This window comes from Nelumbo lutea, chromosome 4 (assembly GCF_056320005.1).
Source record: "Nelumbo lutea isolate HS-2025 chromosome 4, American lotus-T2T, whole genome shotgun sequence".
Taxonomy (NCBI): Eukaryota; Viridiplantae; Streptophyta; class Magnoliopsida; order Proteales; family Nelumbonaceae; genus Nelumbo; species Nelumbo lutea.
In genome coordinates, this window is record NC_142687.1 from 83,584,555 (window position 1) to 83,600,775 (window position 16,221).

Genomic DNA, 16,221 nt, shown 5'->3' on the forward strand with positions numbered 1-16,221 from the left:
TGCCAATAGACCTAACGAATTCTCTTTCTTTTGATTGACAAAATAGGAATATTCAAAATCTGTAAAATTAGAGGATTGCTATTTGGATATGAAGACTTACCATTAGCCAGATTAATTTCCCACAACCACCTCTCAATTTTCTTTATAAGAGTCAAAGTAGAGACACCCTTTCCTTCTAACCTTCCAGAGCATCGTTCTTTCTGAATCACCCACAATAATATAGAAGGGGTGATTTTAATAAGCTGATGAGATTGAGAGTTTAATGTAACATCACTCCACCAAAGATTAACTCTATCTATTACATGTTGTGCTGAAATGAGGGGAATATTAAAGAAATTGATTACTAAAGTGAGACCAAATCGATCTTTTTAGCAACAGCTCCATTGACAAAAACATGGCTTAAGCTTTCTATACAAAGCTGACCACAACAGTTACACTTTGAAGCCAAATGGACACCACCCTTCCTAATGACCATGTCAAGAGGCAAAGCGCCATGTAAATGTTTTCACATAAACACAGGTTTCAGGAGGTGGGATCTGCTCTTCACACAGGGCGCTTTACATGTACATTTCACCGTGTATTGAGAACATTTCTCGTAAACAATAACATATAAATATGAGAGATATTTCCAATGCACAATAGAATGTGCATATAAGGTCCAGGTGAGGTGCCATGTGTGAAGAGGTCTTAGATTTTAGTGGGAAGGCCAACTTTGGAGGAGTTGGAAAGGCTGGAAGGAAATCAGATTTGATACTCACAAAATTGTGCTTACACCATTCTCACAATGTTAAAAAGAAAAAAAATACAAAATTAAGCACTGTTCTCACAGCTCTTTTCAGTCGTACATTGGGAATATTTCATTGGTGTCAGTACTGAATTTGCCCTGGAAGTACTTCTGTTCTTCAATGGGTTTTTTTTGTGTTCTTCGTGCAAAAGTTAGTCAAAAAATTGTTTGGCAAAACAACAGGCTTAAAATAGGCTTTTTAGGAAAAAGCAGGGAAAAAAAACATCATTTTGCTTTTTTACCGTTTTAAGAAGCTTTTTTGAACAAAACAGCTGGTGAGCAGGTAAACACTAAAAAAATCATGGTTTTTAAAACTGGACGGTCAGACCAGAAAAACCGGGAACTGATCAGATGATTGGTTCCGTTTTTCCCCAAAATCGGATATTTGCAAAAAAAAACATTGATTTGATCAGCAAACCACTGACTCAAGCAGTTGAGCCATTCGAACCGTTCAATGATTTTGACCGTTTTTTATTTTTTATTTTTTTTGTCAGAATGACCTGACCATTGGACCCAGTAACCGAACCCCTAACTGGTTCGTTCTCCGAATCAGTTTTAAAAACCTTGAAAAAAAATAACTTTTCAAAAAGTAAATTTTTCGAAAGAGCACTCCCATGTCCCAAATGCAGCCTGAGGTTCACAGTGCAGTTCAATAACCTCAATGACAGAGCACCTGAATGATTCACATGGTCCATCACATCCACCCGAGGCATGAGATGACTGAAATCCTTAGTTCGTAATTGCATCATTGTTGGCAATGCACGCCATTAATTCATCAATATTAACATAGTTTGAATGTGATTTATAAACGAGAATGAAAGAAGGAATTAAATAGCAAACCATCTGTAAATTGGAAATGTGTGATTGTGCCAGCGTCGCCATTTCTATAACCCATCACTTATCCAATAGCAGAGACCAGTTCTATCTTATTTGTTAATCTATAATCCGTATATCATCAATTGGATAATATATTATTATTATTATTATTATTATTATTATTATTATTATTATTATTACAAAGTTTTTTTAAATAATACAAAATTTAATGATGAATTGGATAATATATTATTATTATTATTATTATTATTATTATTATTATTATTATTATTACAAAGTTTTTTTAAATAATACAAAATTCTCAATGGCAAGGACTCTTTCAACATTAGTTATTAGAGTAAACAATAAGAGAACTAGATAAGGAACTAAAAGAACTACCAAATAAAGAACCTCCTCACTTATCATGTGAACTCATTCAGCTGTTAGTGGGTAAAGAAATTAGCAGTAATACAAACACATGATACTCCCCACAAGGGGCCGCCCCACAATGTCTCCTAATGATAGTATTAGAACCAATGATGTCATCATCGGGAGATGTTCCCAATACATAACAGGGATGTGTTGTGGAATGTTGTGGGGCAGCCCCTTGTGGGGAGGAGATGTAAACTCTGAGTTTGAATGAATATCATTGGGTCGGTCCTCTCTTTACTAGGCCACTTAGTCGAATGTTTGTCATTTGTTTGCAACTTATAAGATTGCAATGAACCCCATCTAGGCCTCGTTTGGAATGTCTTTCCGAACGGTTTGTTGGTTATTTATAAGCTTAGTAGATCGCAATTCAGTTTTTTCCCATTTGATTTGCGGTAGATCTAGTCGCCAAAAGCCGATGTGCCGAAAAAACACGAGAAGTCTAAAATGGGCGATTTTCGGGAAGCTCCAAATGGAGCTTTTGCGTTTTTTTTTTTATTCGTCTTTGTGCCGAAAAATATACAAAAAAGACACCTTAACCAAACGGACTTTAGACTGCTCAGATCATAATGCAAAAGCTTAATGTATCTTTTGACTGTCAACTGCCAAAAAATCTTCCCAAAAAGATTTATCAAACGGCACCTTAATGAACTCTATCCATTGCACCAAATTTCCAAAAATGGACACATCCATTTACTCAAATTAAACCGTTGGTGGGTGGTGAGAGATGAATGCAAATGAAATAGGAGATGAAATAGGGGAGAGAAATAAATCAAATTATGAGAAGGAAGGAAGGAGGATTGGGTTTCCATGATATTCACATTAGAAATAAGGTTGGTATCATGAAGTTATCTTAGTGGTTCCTTACTGAACAGAATTCTCTCTGGACTAGGATGCTTTACTTGGTGGTTCCTTATTGAACAGATTCTTTCCAAACATGATATGGAAAATTTCTAAAGGTTGAAGAAACTTACGCCCTGCATACATATATTTATTTGGAGATGTCTTTGACATATAACATCAGTGAATGGGATTCTTGCTAACTACACTGTTAAATGTGATGGGTTGTGCCCTTTTGTGATAAAGAAATTGAAGATATTAATCGTTTATTTGTGCACTGTGAGCTCCTGAGACTAGTCATGCCTAGCCATCTGCATGGGCTTGTATTCGAATTAGATCCTATAGAGATAGCTCTCATTTAATTTGGTGGAACAAGGTGAAGGAAAGTGAACACCAGATGATATATCTTCTTTCAGAATTTATTTTTTTCTTTTGATAAATCTTCTTTCAGCAAATTCTCTATCATCCTTTGGCATTGTTGGAAAGCCAGATGAAAACGTGCCTTGGAGGGCCGAACTTCGATCCCAATACTAGCCTAGTAGCTGCTAATTCACAAATTCAAGAGAAGTACACTGCAGTCCATTGTAGAATTCTGAAATTACAGCCCTCATAATCTACTAGTAGCGCCCCCTATAAATCGCATCCTGCCCGCAGATTTGAAATCAATCCACAGTCAGGATTCATCTGACCTGTACGGTGAGGTTAAGAATTCTGAGGTGGGCCGAACATTCCTTCTCCCTTAAAAATTTGAGGAGGACATCAGGTGACATGACACCTCACTCTTCTTCCAGTCCTAACTCCTAGCCCATCTTGTTGGGATTTCGGATTAACTGAACGTTTTATTTAAATACTAACATGAAACCTCATCATTAGTTCCACAGCTTGCTGAACAACTAAAACGTTCAGCTAAACCTTACTCTCTTGTTCGACCCCTCCCCTTGAATTGCAGAATCCTTCTACAGAGATTTCAAGATACCGTATATTATCTCCTTTGTACCATGTAAGGTAATAAGGTTGCTCATACATTAGCTAAATATAGATGTATTTTGAATAAGACTTCTTATACCTGTCTTGGCTGATGATATAATGAATTGATCTGTCCATAAGCTTTTTCAAAAAATAATAAAATAAAATAAATTAGGGGTACGTTTTCATATAAAACTTAATTATTATGTTGGTTTTGTCATTATCAATATTAATTAATGGTGTATGTGAACCACTTTTGTTATAGTCAAGTTATATATGTTATAAATAGGGTTATTGACTAAAATACCCCCTTATAGGTTGTGTTTTACTAAAACACTCGCTATGGTTTGCAACTGATTTACTTAATCAAGCTTTCGTGAGAGGGAAGTGGAAAATGATGTTTTTGACCCTAACATCTGTTTGAACAAGCAATCATTTTCGTAAAGTAAAAGAGTTGGACTTCAGCCTCTCCAAGGTTGGATGTAAATCTTTTTAAGAATATAACATAATGTTAGTTTTCTTTATATATATATATATATATATAGATAGATAGATAGAGAGAGAGAGAGAGAGAGAGAGAGAGAGAGAGAGATTGGTTCCAACCCAATCTAGTAACAGGTTTGATCGGCTCAATCCAATCTGATGAATGCTCTGGACCATTTTGGACTGATTCAATTTAATGTTTAGACCATCCAATCTATTTGGTTTTAAACTTTTAATTTAGATTGGTTCCAACCCAAACCTGATTCTTATGTTCTATCAATGGACCAGATACTAATGAATTAAACTAGTGGGGACCCATGCGATGCACAGGATTTATTAAGCGAAAGATAAATAATAGAAATGGTCATTTACTAAAATACCATTATAGTTTCATGGATTTACTAAAATCTACCCTATAGTTAGCATTTTACTAAAATACCACTTATAATTTGCAATAGATTTAATCAATCTTCTATTAGATGATAGTGGAAAATGACAGTATTTTCCCTAATGTTCATTTAAATAAATTTAATCAAAGGAAAATAAAAATAAAAATATCATTTTTGCCCTTTATACGACACAAGCAACCACTCTATTGGCTATATTTGGTTAATTTTGTTTTCTGTACAAAAAAAAAATGTTAAGGGTATTTTTGAAATAAAAAATCATTGGCCTAATGGAAAAATAAATACTTCTTAATGAAAGGTTGATTAAGTAAATAAGTTGTAAAATATATGAGATGTTTTAATGAAATGAAAATTATAAGATAGGTTTAAGTAAATATGTAAAATTATAAGATGTGTTCTAGTAAATGACCCTAATAGAATCACATAAGAGTATACAATTGTTTTATATTTTCAACTTTTAAATAATTAATAATTATTCATATTTTATATACTATTTTTAATATTTTTTATAAAACAAAAATAACAATAATTAATTTCAGTTAAATTTATTCATCAAACTGATGAAACCGGCCAATCCGATCAACTTGACCCGAGTTAGATGGGCTCAATCCAATCCAATAAATGCTCTGAACCATTTTGAACTGGTTCAATTTAATGTTTAGACCATCCATCTATTTGATTTTAAACTTTTAATTTAGATTGGTTCCAACCCAAACCTGATTCTTATATTCTATCAATGGAGCAGATATTAATGAACTAAATGACCTACAGCTCATAGTTATCTTCTCTCCTTTCCTTTGCCGCAAAAAGAGTTTGGCTGGGTTACGTTCCACACTTATTGACCCGAGAAGGTGAGAGTTTAGACCATGCTAGTTATGGGGAAGGCAAATTAAATTAAAGCCAATCGAGAGAAGTGCTGAAAAGGAAAACTGTTTGGTTATTTAATACCTGAAAAAGAACATTGCCGTCCTCAGAAAACTAAAAAAATTCGGGCGGTTTAACTGGTTGTTCTATGGGGTGTGGACTGGAGGAACCCGACCCACACCGAGCTAAGTTTGACGATGCTAGATTAGAAGTGTAAATCTTTTATTTTCAGAAAGAAAGAATGTTTAGAATGAGGTTTGATCAAAAGAAAGGAAAATGATTTTTAGAATCACAAGTTTCATATTCAAGCATGCATGTCAAACGCAGAATAAATTCCCGAGCCCACTGAGACGTATTTTTAAGGGTTTTTTTGCAGAAAAAAGACCAATCAAAGTTATGATATGAAAAGAGTTTTGACCCATTAAAACTCATGCATGAACTTTGATAAATGATACATGATTTTTCTGATATCATATTTTTCCGTATCATAGGCGAACCCAAATCAGGAAAATCTAATATGTTTTGGAAAAAAAAAATTGCAACAAGAGTGAGCGGGAGATGTTTTTATTTTTTAGGGACTAATGCCCTTAACTATGCAACCCAGTTATATTTCTTGTTATTTACTCTCATTAAACCTACAAAAGCCAACACAACGAAGCAAAATTTCGGCATCTATTTGGCATCGATGCCATTGCTCCAGAAAACGATGATACATCAGTGATACGTCAGAAAAAACGGTGTTCTAAGAAATGCTAATACGTTTGGAATTGTTTTTTCATAAAAAACGGTGCTCCAAGCCACGCCTTGGAAATCAAGAAGGCATAGTTTGGAGCAATGCCGAATTTGAAGTTTTCTCATATTGGAGCTTGTTGCTACCAACAAGGATGAGATGTGGTAGTGACGTGGACTTCCAATAATGGGTATCAATACTGAAAACAGAAATGGAACAGTGGTACCAAACGGAAAGTGTTGTTGTTGCTCCAGGAAATGTCCTACATGGCAGCAACGTTTCCAAACAAAAAATTTGGCATCATTGTCATTGCTCCAAAAACTGTGCCAAGTCTTAAAAAATGGTGCTTCAGGAAACAGTCATTTGTTTGTAACCGTTTTTCCATAAAAAATGGTGATCCAAGCCATGCCTTGGAAATCAAAAAGGCGTGCCAAGGCATGGCTTGGAGCAATGCCAGATTTGGCGTTTCTTGGAGCCGTAGCTCGTTGCTGCTAGCAAGAATGTGAGGTGGCAGTGATGTGGCACTAGATAATGGGTGTCAATGCCAAAAAACATTTCCTGGAGCACTGGTACCAAACAGAAAAAGTTGTTGCTGCTCCAGGAAACGTTCTACCTGACAGCAACGATTCCAAATAAAAAAAAATACCATTTTCTCAGAAAATTGTTCTTCCAACCCACACATTAGTAGCACCGTTTTCTGAGAAAGTGGTGTTGTATCTATAGCATCGATGCCAAACATATACTCAAATTGAAGTTTAGTTTCTTAATTTGAAAAAACATTTGGAAGGACGACAGCAACAACAACATCAGGATCTAACTAGGGACGATGAAGATGTATTAATGGAAGGGAAGAGTAAAGGTAGGGTGGACGAAGATGTCCAATTGATATTTCTAGAAATAGTTAGGACTTAGGAACCAAAAGGAAAATTGGGACTCCTGCATGCAATTCTAAATGGAAACACGTTAATAGATGATTCAACCATGAGAATTGGTTGTTGGATTTTAATCTCATTAGAGATTAAATCCAATGGGTTTGATTGTTCAATTACATGAGAAATTGCACCTGCACACTTGTTTTAGAAAATAACTTTCTTACTAAAACCAGTTTTAAACTTGTCCCACGTTGGATATTTACAAGTTTTGTTTTGGGTATTTTAATAGGAGTTGACTTACACTCCTTAGAAATAGAAGAGGAGAGTATGGAGACTTGATACTGCACAACACGTGTGCGCACATGTGTGCAAAGCAATGAAGCGCTTTAGGGCAACTTTGGTTTTGGTGCGATGCTGACCATTAATCACCATTGATGAGATCAACGGTCATGATTCAATCGGATATGATCAAGAGGCACAATTCAAAGTTAATAGTAATTAACTGTTAACTACCTTTTAAACAATCACAACAATTTCGAAATTCACTCACTCTCTCTCTCTCATTCTGGTCTGCTATAGTCTCACAGAAGGTTTCTTTGAAGACTCTTCAACTTTGTTGGTTGTAGATTCTCGCACAAGGCTCTGTTGTATTCTGAGAACGGATTTGCATGTAACCCAACAACAAACTCAGTGAAAACTGAGTGGGGGCAAATAACATTCTAAAGACAATGTCTTCAAACGCACCTCAAAGCTTCTCCTCCAAGTTTCAATGACCCCATTTCCCAACATTGATAAGTTCCAAATACTCAATGAATGAATGAACCCCTGAAAAGGATGAAACAAATTACCCCACCTGCTGTTCTGTTTGTTTAACTCTCCAATAATCCAAAGATCATGCTTCATAAGTTGTGGATAAAGCATGCATAAATAACATGGATTCAAAGCTCATTGTAGATGTTGATGTTTTACAAAGGAGAAAATCACTTTTTGACTTGAGGAGATTTGAAGTATCTAAAAACGAAAGTGAAATTATTCAATCTACAAGGTTTTATTTTCAGGAAGTCAGCTCGGAACAAAAAGAAGACATGAAAAACCTTGATTCAAAACTTGAAGAGAGTAATCACCATTAGTTTATGCTACAAAACTCGTAGTTTTGCTAGTGAAAATTGATGAAATCCTTAACAAACCCTAAAAATTGATATTCTTTCTATGGTTAAATCAACATCATCCAAGATTCTACCCTGATGGTGTTGTATGGAGAATCTTGTATGAACTTGACAATTTCAAACAGATTTTGCATTGGGAAAATTTGGAGAATCTCGAATTGCAATTAGAGCTACACTACATCTATTGAACCAATATTTTTTAAAACAATTCATGATCAAGAAAATCATATGAAGTTTCTCCGGTGAATGTTGTTGAAATTTCCGACATGCAAGCAATCAATGGAATCACTTGTACTTTTGAAACACAAATTAGCTAATGGTAATGGCAAAAGGGGCATTCAAACGCATTATGAGTCAGGTGCAGATAATAGCTAAGTAATGCAAATGGTAATGGCGAAAGGCACTTTCAAACACCCTTACTCCCCTTCACTTTGAAAGGGTGAGAAAGAGATGCCAATCAAGTAAAGAATGAGAAAGGGAAAAAATCGTCCAACGAGTTTTTTTAAGTTGAGGGTAATTTTGTCATAAAAAATTAAAAATCTCTTCCACTCACTGTTTTTGCCATTATTTTGAAAACATAATTGATTTTGTCAAATCACAAAACCTAGTCATTTATTTTGTAAAGAGCCTTGACAGAGAAAAAAAAAAAACAGTTTATGAATAGGCAACACAATTTTCAAAGTGAACCTAAGAAACGAGTTCGCATCCTGTGAACCCGTGGGTTCATGGGAAGCGTACACCTACAAATTCAAAATCAAACACGCAGTATTAGAAAATTCATTTGTAGAGGTGGCCTTAGTTGCCTCTAAAAGTAAACAAAGTACCTCTACAACAAAATGGAGGCGACTAGGTGAATGCCTCTAAAAGTCCTACGTCTATATGTTTTAAAGGCGCTTGGTTTAGAATTAGAGGCGGATTTGTAATTCGCCTCTATAGAGACAATTACAAGTGCCTCAAAAAATCTAATTTAAAGACGCATTTGAATGCCTTTAATTGCTTTTGAGACAATTTTATGTGCCTCTAAAAGCAATCTTAGAAGAAAAAATTTTCAATTAAAATGGTTCAGCAACATTGTGGCTGCATCTAAAGATATATGCTTCAATTTTTAGAGGCATTTTTGACTGCCTCTAAAGATGCTTCAATTTAAAAAAAAAAAAAATGTTTTATCATATATAAAACCTGTAAATAACATGTATATAATATTGAAATAAAACCTATATGAAATATACCTATACCCCTCCATTCAAAAAAATACACCCGTAACTATTGTTCCATCATGATTCTATTAAACAATAAAAAAAAAATACTCAAATTGGCTTTCATCCTCTTTCTAAGAACAAAGAAAAAAAAAACGAAAAAGAAAGGAAAAAACATTACATTTTATTCTCATTATCTTCCTTCATCCAACTTAGTAGATAACTTCTTTCAATAAAATCCAAAAAGATATCAAAATAAAACCTGTAGCAACCTGTTCCAAAAAGATATACCTCCAATTAAATACAACATAACAATGATGAAAATGCAAATAACAGCTCATGTGATGTTATGAATTTATTTCCATTGTTGAATTATTCATCTTTGGTTGAAGGGTCTCAAAGGACTAATGCAACCACAATCACAACAGATGTGCTCTCACAAGTAAGGGGCCTAGACTAGTGAACTGTGGAACATAAAAAAACCAACATGAACATGCTTTATGTTTGAGTTTTTCAGCATAATTCTATAAGATGGCTATATAGTTTATGATAATTTCACAAAAAAAAAAAAGAGGTTATAGACTTCGAACATGAGACAATATTAGAATATGATGATTCTCAAGTGAACCAAATAAAAAGTAATTTGAACCTTCAACCTTTAGGATAAAAAAAAAAAAATAGTAGCCTTAAACCTAGGCTGCTAATGGATATAACAAGAATATCATATCAGATCTTTACTGCATTTAGCAAACCATATCAATTTGGATCATGAACTCATCCATTGCAAGCCTTACTTTACAAGGGACGTTAACCTATAAATGCTTGGGTTAGTAGTAATTGGTGAAAGTAGATTAATAACTATACTTTCAGGAGTATAATTAGCATCACTTTTAATGTAAGCACCCTAAGGAGAGTTTGGATCTGCTAACACAATACATTGCTGTCTGGCCACGTTCGCCCAACCGCACATTAGCAATGTCTCCTATACTTTATATCACTAATATTCTCAATGCATGTGTTGTGTGGCTGATGAATGTGGCTAGAAATGTGTTGTGGTCAGCAAATCTGAACTCTCCAAAGGATCTATAAACAAACAGTTTTCCTACTTCACATACAAGATGAAGGGTGTAGACCTCACAATTCAATGTTTTCAAAGAAACAGATTGACAAGAGGTGAAGATAACAGATCTGCCAAATTAGAGTTTGGTGATTCTACCAACCATACAACCAGCTCAAGGCTATCTATGATGTCACAAATAATAAAAACAGAAGATGGTTATCCTTAAGGTACGTCTTAAATTTTCCAACGAAAATAATAAAAATAAAAAATTATAATTATAAAAAGTAAAATATAGTTATAATTATAAAATTTGAAACAAATAATTTAATATTTAATTTTCACCAAAACAACTTAGTAAAAACTGAAGATTATAAAAATAGTTTATTTTATCTAATTTAAATGATTTATATGTTTTATTTTACATATAAGTTATATATTAAAAATGAAAACATGTTTTTTACTTGAAAAATAGAATTATTATTTTTATAAAAATACTAAATAGATAAATTTCCCAAAAATCAGTAAAATTAAAATAGAGTGATAATTATTGTATGATGTATACATGTTCTAGATTCCAGAATTGTTGATTGTAATGTTTCTCTTCATATAACCTATTAATGTGTGCTTTTTTCATGTGTTTATACCTTATTTATAAATGTTGGATTTTGATCTCATTAGAGATTAAACCAAATGGGGTTTGATTGATCAACCACATGAAAAACACATATGCACACATGTCTTGAAAAATAGTTTTCTCTTACTAAAAACACATACGCACACGCATGCATGTGTGTGACGCAATAAGGCACTTTAGAGGTGCATTTTGCTCGCACCCGTATGACTCACAAAGGGCGGCTTTGACTTTTGATGTGAGGCTAACCATTAATGAATATCAAGTGCGATCAAGATTTACTATTCAAAGCTATAGCTTCTCCTCCAAATTTAAGTGACCCCAATTTCCAATAATAAATAATTCAACTTTGAATTTAGTGTTAATAATAATGTATATATATATATATATATATATATATATATGATTTATGATCATTTCCATAGTTTATCTCACTTGTTGTTACTAATCAATCTTGGATTTGCATTTTTAAGATATGATCATTTCAAATTGTGACAAAAAAATATGAAAAAAATCAAATTTAATGGGTTGTAAACCTTCACCAAAAGCTAGCTTGACTTTCTTTTAAGCCATGATCTCGTTGTTACTTTTACGATTTTGCTCAAAAACACAAGAAGACGTACATACGGCACATCCCAATGATAGATGGCCACCCATTATATTCAAGGGATGAAATTCCCTTTGGCTCGGTATTCCCAATTCAATAACTTCAATCAAAATACCAGAGGCCCTGTTCCTTGCCCCGTTATTCCACTCTCCATGAGATGAGATTCCTTGTATGGCCCACACCTTTCACCTTTCAAATATTCTTCTCTTCTCATCTCAAATTAAACCAAATATATAGGCCGCCTTTCAGATTCTTCACTCACACACTCCGCCCTTCCATTTCCCATACAAAACCCCCCCTCTTCTTTCTCTTCTTCCTCACTTCCCTCCCCCCCCCCCCCCTCCATTTTCTTTCTTCTCCATTCTCTGTTCTCACCGCTCATGGTTCCTGAATCGGAGGTACGTACGCTTCTCAATCCTATATATATCTTTACAATGACATTAAATTTCAACGAGCTGAGTTATATATTCTCTTGTTTTCGGTGCATAAATTAAGATATATATATATATATAAGGTCGACCATTTATCCCCAGTTTTGGTGCATTAACCAAATCAATCTAATACTTCTTTCCTGTGCTTATACATCGTAGAACACTAATTAACTAATACAATTGGGTTATAAAAAATGCAGAGGTATCGAATCATTGAAATACAGGTCCGTGTGGACTGCAATGGTTGCATACAAAAGATCAAGAAGGCGTTAAACGGCATTAATGGTAATTAAAATGAGTAATCATGAACGTACTAACTTCTTCTGCTCTTAATTTAATCTGTTTCCAATCCATTCGATCTGCATGTTCTTCAGGTATTAATTAATTAAGCTCTAACTTTCTGGTTTGATATACATATATACAGGTATACATGCTCTCTACATTGATATCCCCCAACAAAAGCTAACAGTTGTTGGGTGGGCTGATCCTGAAAAGATCATCAAAGCCATCAAGAAGACCAGGAAGATCGCCACCATTTGCGCATACACAGAAGCAAGCGATCCTCCGGCGGAACCGTCGGAACCAGCGCCGCCCGCCGAAGCCACCCCACCGGCAGAGCCTCGCAAGGACACACCACCACCACCCGAAAACCCACCAGCTGTCGAGATGAGACCGTCACCGGTTGCTGTCGACACCGCCGAAGCACAGCGGGTGCATCTATCTGGGCCCAACGACGTAGAAGAGATCCATGTAATAAATCACCATCACCCACATGATCATTACTATGGGAGTGGATACGCGTCTGTTCCTGATCATGGAGATGGACTGCGAAACCAAGCAAACCAAGCACCCGTTTATGTGGCTCATGGCTACAACACCTACAGACCATCGCCTTACATATCTGAATACGAGTACATCCATTCCCCACCTCGACGAACCAGTTATATCGTAACTAGAAAAATAAGGGAGGAATAGAAAATTGAGAGAAAGTTGTTAGGCTGCGCTTGCCGGGGCTTCTTTCCTCTAAATGGGTTTTTTTAGAAATGTTTTTTGGATAAGTGCTTTTAAAAAGTGCTTAAAATTCGTTTGGTAAGGTGTTTTTTGGGGTGATTTCTAATGAAAAAGCACTTATTTGACAATATTGCTTGGTTCAAAATGGGTTTTTGCCAATATAAACACAATTTTACCTTCATCATATATAAACATAAAAAAAAGAAAGATAAATCTATGATGCGGGGAAGATATGGTATGGAAAGAGTTTTGAACAATCAAAACCTACCCATAAATTTTGATAAATAAACACCTTATTTGTTACCACGTTTATACTAATCATGAATTGTAATTCGATATAAACTAAGTACAAAAATAACAATTAGGCTCAATTTAGAAAGAGTATAAATACAAATATGTACAGTATAAATACATACAAAATACAAGGCTTTGCGCTCTACAAAATAGAGGCAAAAGCAATTTTGCTCTTATCAACGTAAACAGGTTATCTTTTGCCTTCTCCTGGACGTATGCTTAATCGATATCTCTCTATCTAAACGAGGACCAGGGTCTGGTGGGTTGGATACGGGCCAATACTTTGAACCTTGGTTGCAGGCATGCATGCAAAAGAAACCATGCATGCCTGCAACCAAGGTTCAAAGTATTGGCCCGTATCAGCTAATACATATCGTGTCCCTACAGAAATTGTATCGGGTCAGACCATGGTTCAGAGAGTAATCAAGACTTACACCGACCTCTCTCAATTTAAAAAATAAATAAATAAAACATAAAAAAAAAAAAACATCGACACAGACCAAAGCATATAGGCTTGTATCGATATTTAGAACATTGCCTATAACAATAGAAACCAAAGACATCAATCCAGAACCTAGACTTAAATAACATCTAGAAGAGACCAATCCAGAAAAAGCCACCTGACCAATCCAAACAAAGTTGCCCGACCAACTAACAACTGAAAGACCCATCCTGTACTATAGTAAGCATTTCATTGATGTCATAACCCATAAATTGAGTCCTCAAGACAAGGAAGCCCAAATCACCAAAAGCAGAGTACAATACAAAGAATGTGCAGATAACCACATAGAGATGAATCAGAACATGCTAATAATTACATAATTGCAAATCAGATCATATAAGAGAGATGCCAATATCAACATATGCATGAATTCCACCAGTTAACATATAATAAAACAAGCACAAGCTGCAAAAGTCGACTCTATCCATGAAATCATTTTTACTTGAAAAGTATTTCGTGTCAATCATTAGAAACATTGATTGAATCATCTAGAGGATCGTCTATAGCTGCAGAAAGAAACAAAGGCGAAGCAAAGTGAGGAATTATCACAAGATGAAATCTTTTAACTCAATAAAGAAGAGGCAGTTACTAAAAAAAGCAGAGTTTGGAGCTGAGAGACAAAAATCTAGAGAGAAACATTAGATCCATCAAGGGGATTGAGGATAGAGAATGAATTGAAAACAAGTGCAAAGAATGAAGAAAATCAAAATAGAATCTAAAAACACATCAACCTAAAATGCAAGTATTAGATAATGAAAAATGGCCAAAAGGGTTAGAGCATTACCGTGTGTAATCACCACGGTAAGGTGGAGGTTGGTCAGTCTTCGAAAGTTTGGATATGGTTGTAGGAAAGAGAAACGATGTGGGGAAAAGAGGAGAAGAGAGGATAGAGGGGAGTTTATTCTTTTCTCAAAAACCTTAGGTCTTGGTCATATTATATTGTCTCCCCCTGAGAAAGAATTGGGAGGAAGTTAAGGTTATCAAGGAAGAATTTATTTCCTCTTATAGGAAAGGAGATCTTTCCTTTTGTCTGAATATTAAGTGATCATTATTAGAGAATTTTATCTCTTCTGAATTCCCTTCGTATGCGACCCTATTATACCGATGTGGCACGGGTGATGTCATCATTTGACGAGCATACTTCCATTAAACTCGCATGCATAACTTAAAAACGCATGTGTAACCGGTATTTATTCCCATTTTACCGTGACTCCGCAGTTCTATAATGATGTCGAGTTCATTGCAGCTTTATGCATGTTTGGATTCATCGCAAATCTGTGTGTCCGGGGTTTATCACAATCATGCGCGTGTCTTAATTTTATCGTAAATTCACGCTAGCCGAAATTCATCGCGACCTGTTCGTGGTATGAATTCATCACAATCGCAGATCTACGATGAAGTCATAACAATATTACGGTGGGTTTTGGGATTCATTGCAGTATCCGCATAGTTTTGATTCGACGCTTTTTATACTATGAAGTATTAACGACCGATATATAATGATAGTATGAAGCTCTCTTGAATGGTACAACGTTGGTATGCCATCGATTTCTGGGTAAATTGATTCTTGTGCTCTCAGTCAAACAACGATGGTCCAAGTGGAGCAACGTTAATACAAGTGGAATAATTGATCGCCATCCTTGATTATTTTACTTGTAGTGACAGTATTCAACTTGTGGATTGGGTAAAGGCCCAATTTTTAAATGGGTGAATGAGTTGAGTTGTGCCTTGACCTAGCATGAACGATCCCTTTTTTTCAGGCTTGGAGATAATCCCCAGTTCTTCATTTATTCGAAAGCAGGGGTATTTCTGTGAAAGCAAATGAAAAGCCGTTAACACATAACACTCGATCAGTTGTATCACAAATCCCAATCTCCTAACCGTTCGCAACTGATCTTATCCCATTTCTCCATCTCCCAAGCTTTCCTCCTTGATTCAAATTCCTTTTCACCTTCTCTTCTGCCACAACCATGGCCTCCTCAGAGTGGGAAACAGTGATCAGAGAGAAGAAACACAGCCCCATCATCCCCGACAATTGCAGGGCTCTTGTTGCAAGGAGAGATCCCAATAACGCACCCAAGTCTCCATTATCTTACTTCATCAGCATCACCATCCACACCAAGAAATCCAGA

At 35.3% G+C, this 16,221-nt stretch overlaps 1 protein-coding gene across 1 annotated transcript; it reads left to right on the top strand.

The window, feature by feature from the left end:
- Positions 1-12,183: 12,183 nt before the first annotated feature.
- On the top strand, positions 12,184-13,257 carry LOC148861407 (uncharacterized). Its single transcript, XM_088985040.1, has 3 exons — positions 12,184-12,249; positions 12,483-12,567; positions 12,707-13,257. The coding sequence occupies exons 1-3, from the start codon at positions 12,232-12,234 to the stop codon at positions 13,255-13,257; spliced, it is 654 nt and encodes a 217-aa protein (XP_088841166.1). The 5' UTR covers positions 12,184-12,231.
- Positions 13,258-16,221: the final 2,964 nt, after the last annotated feature.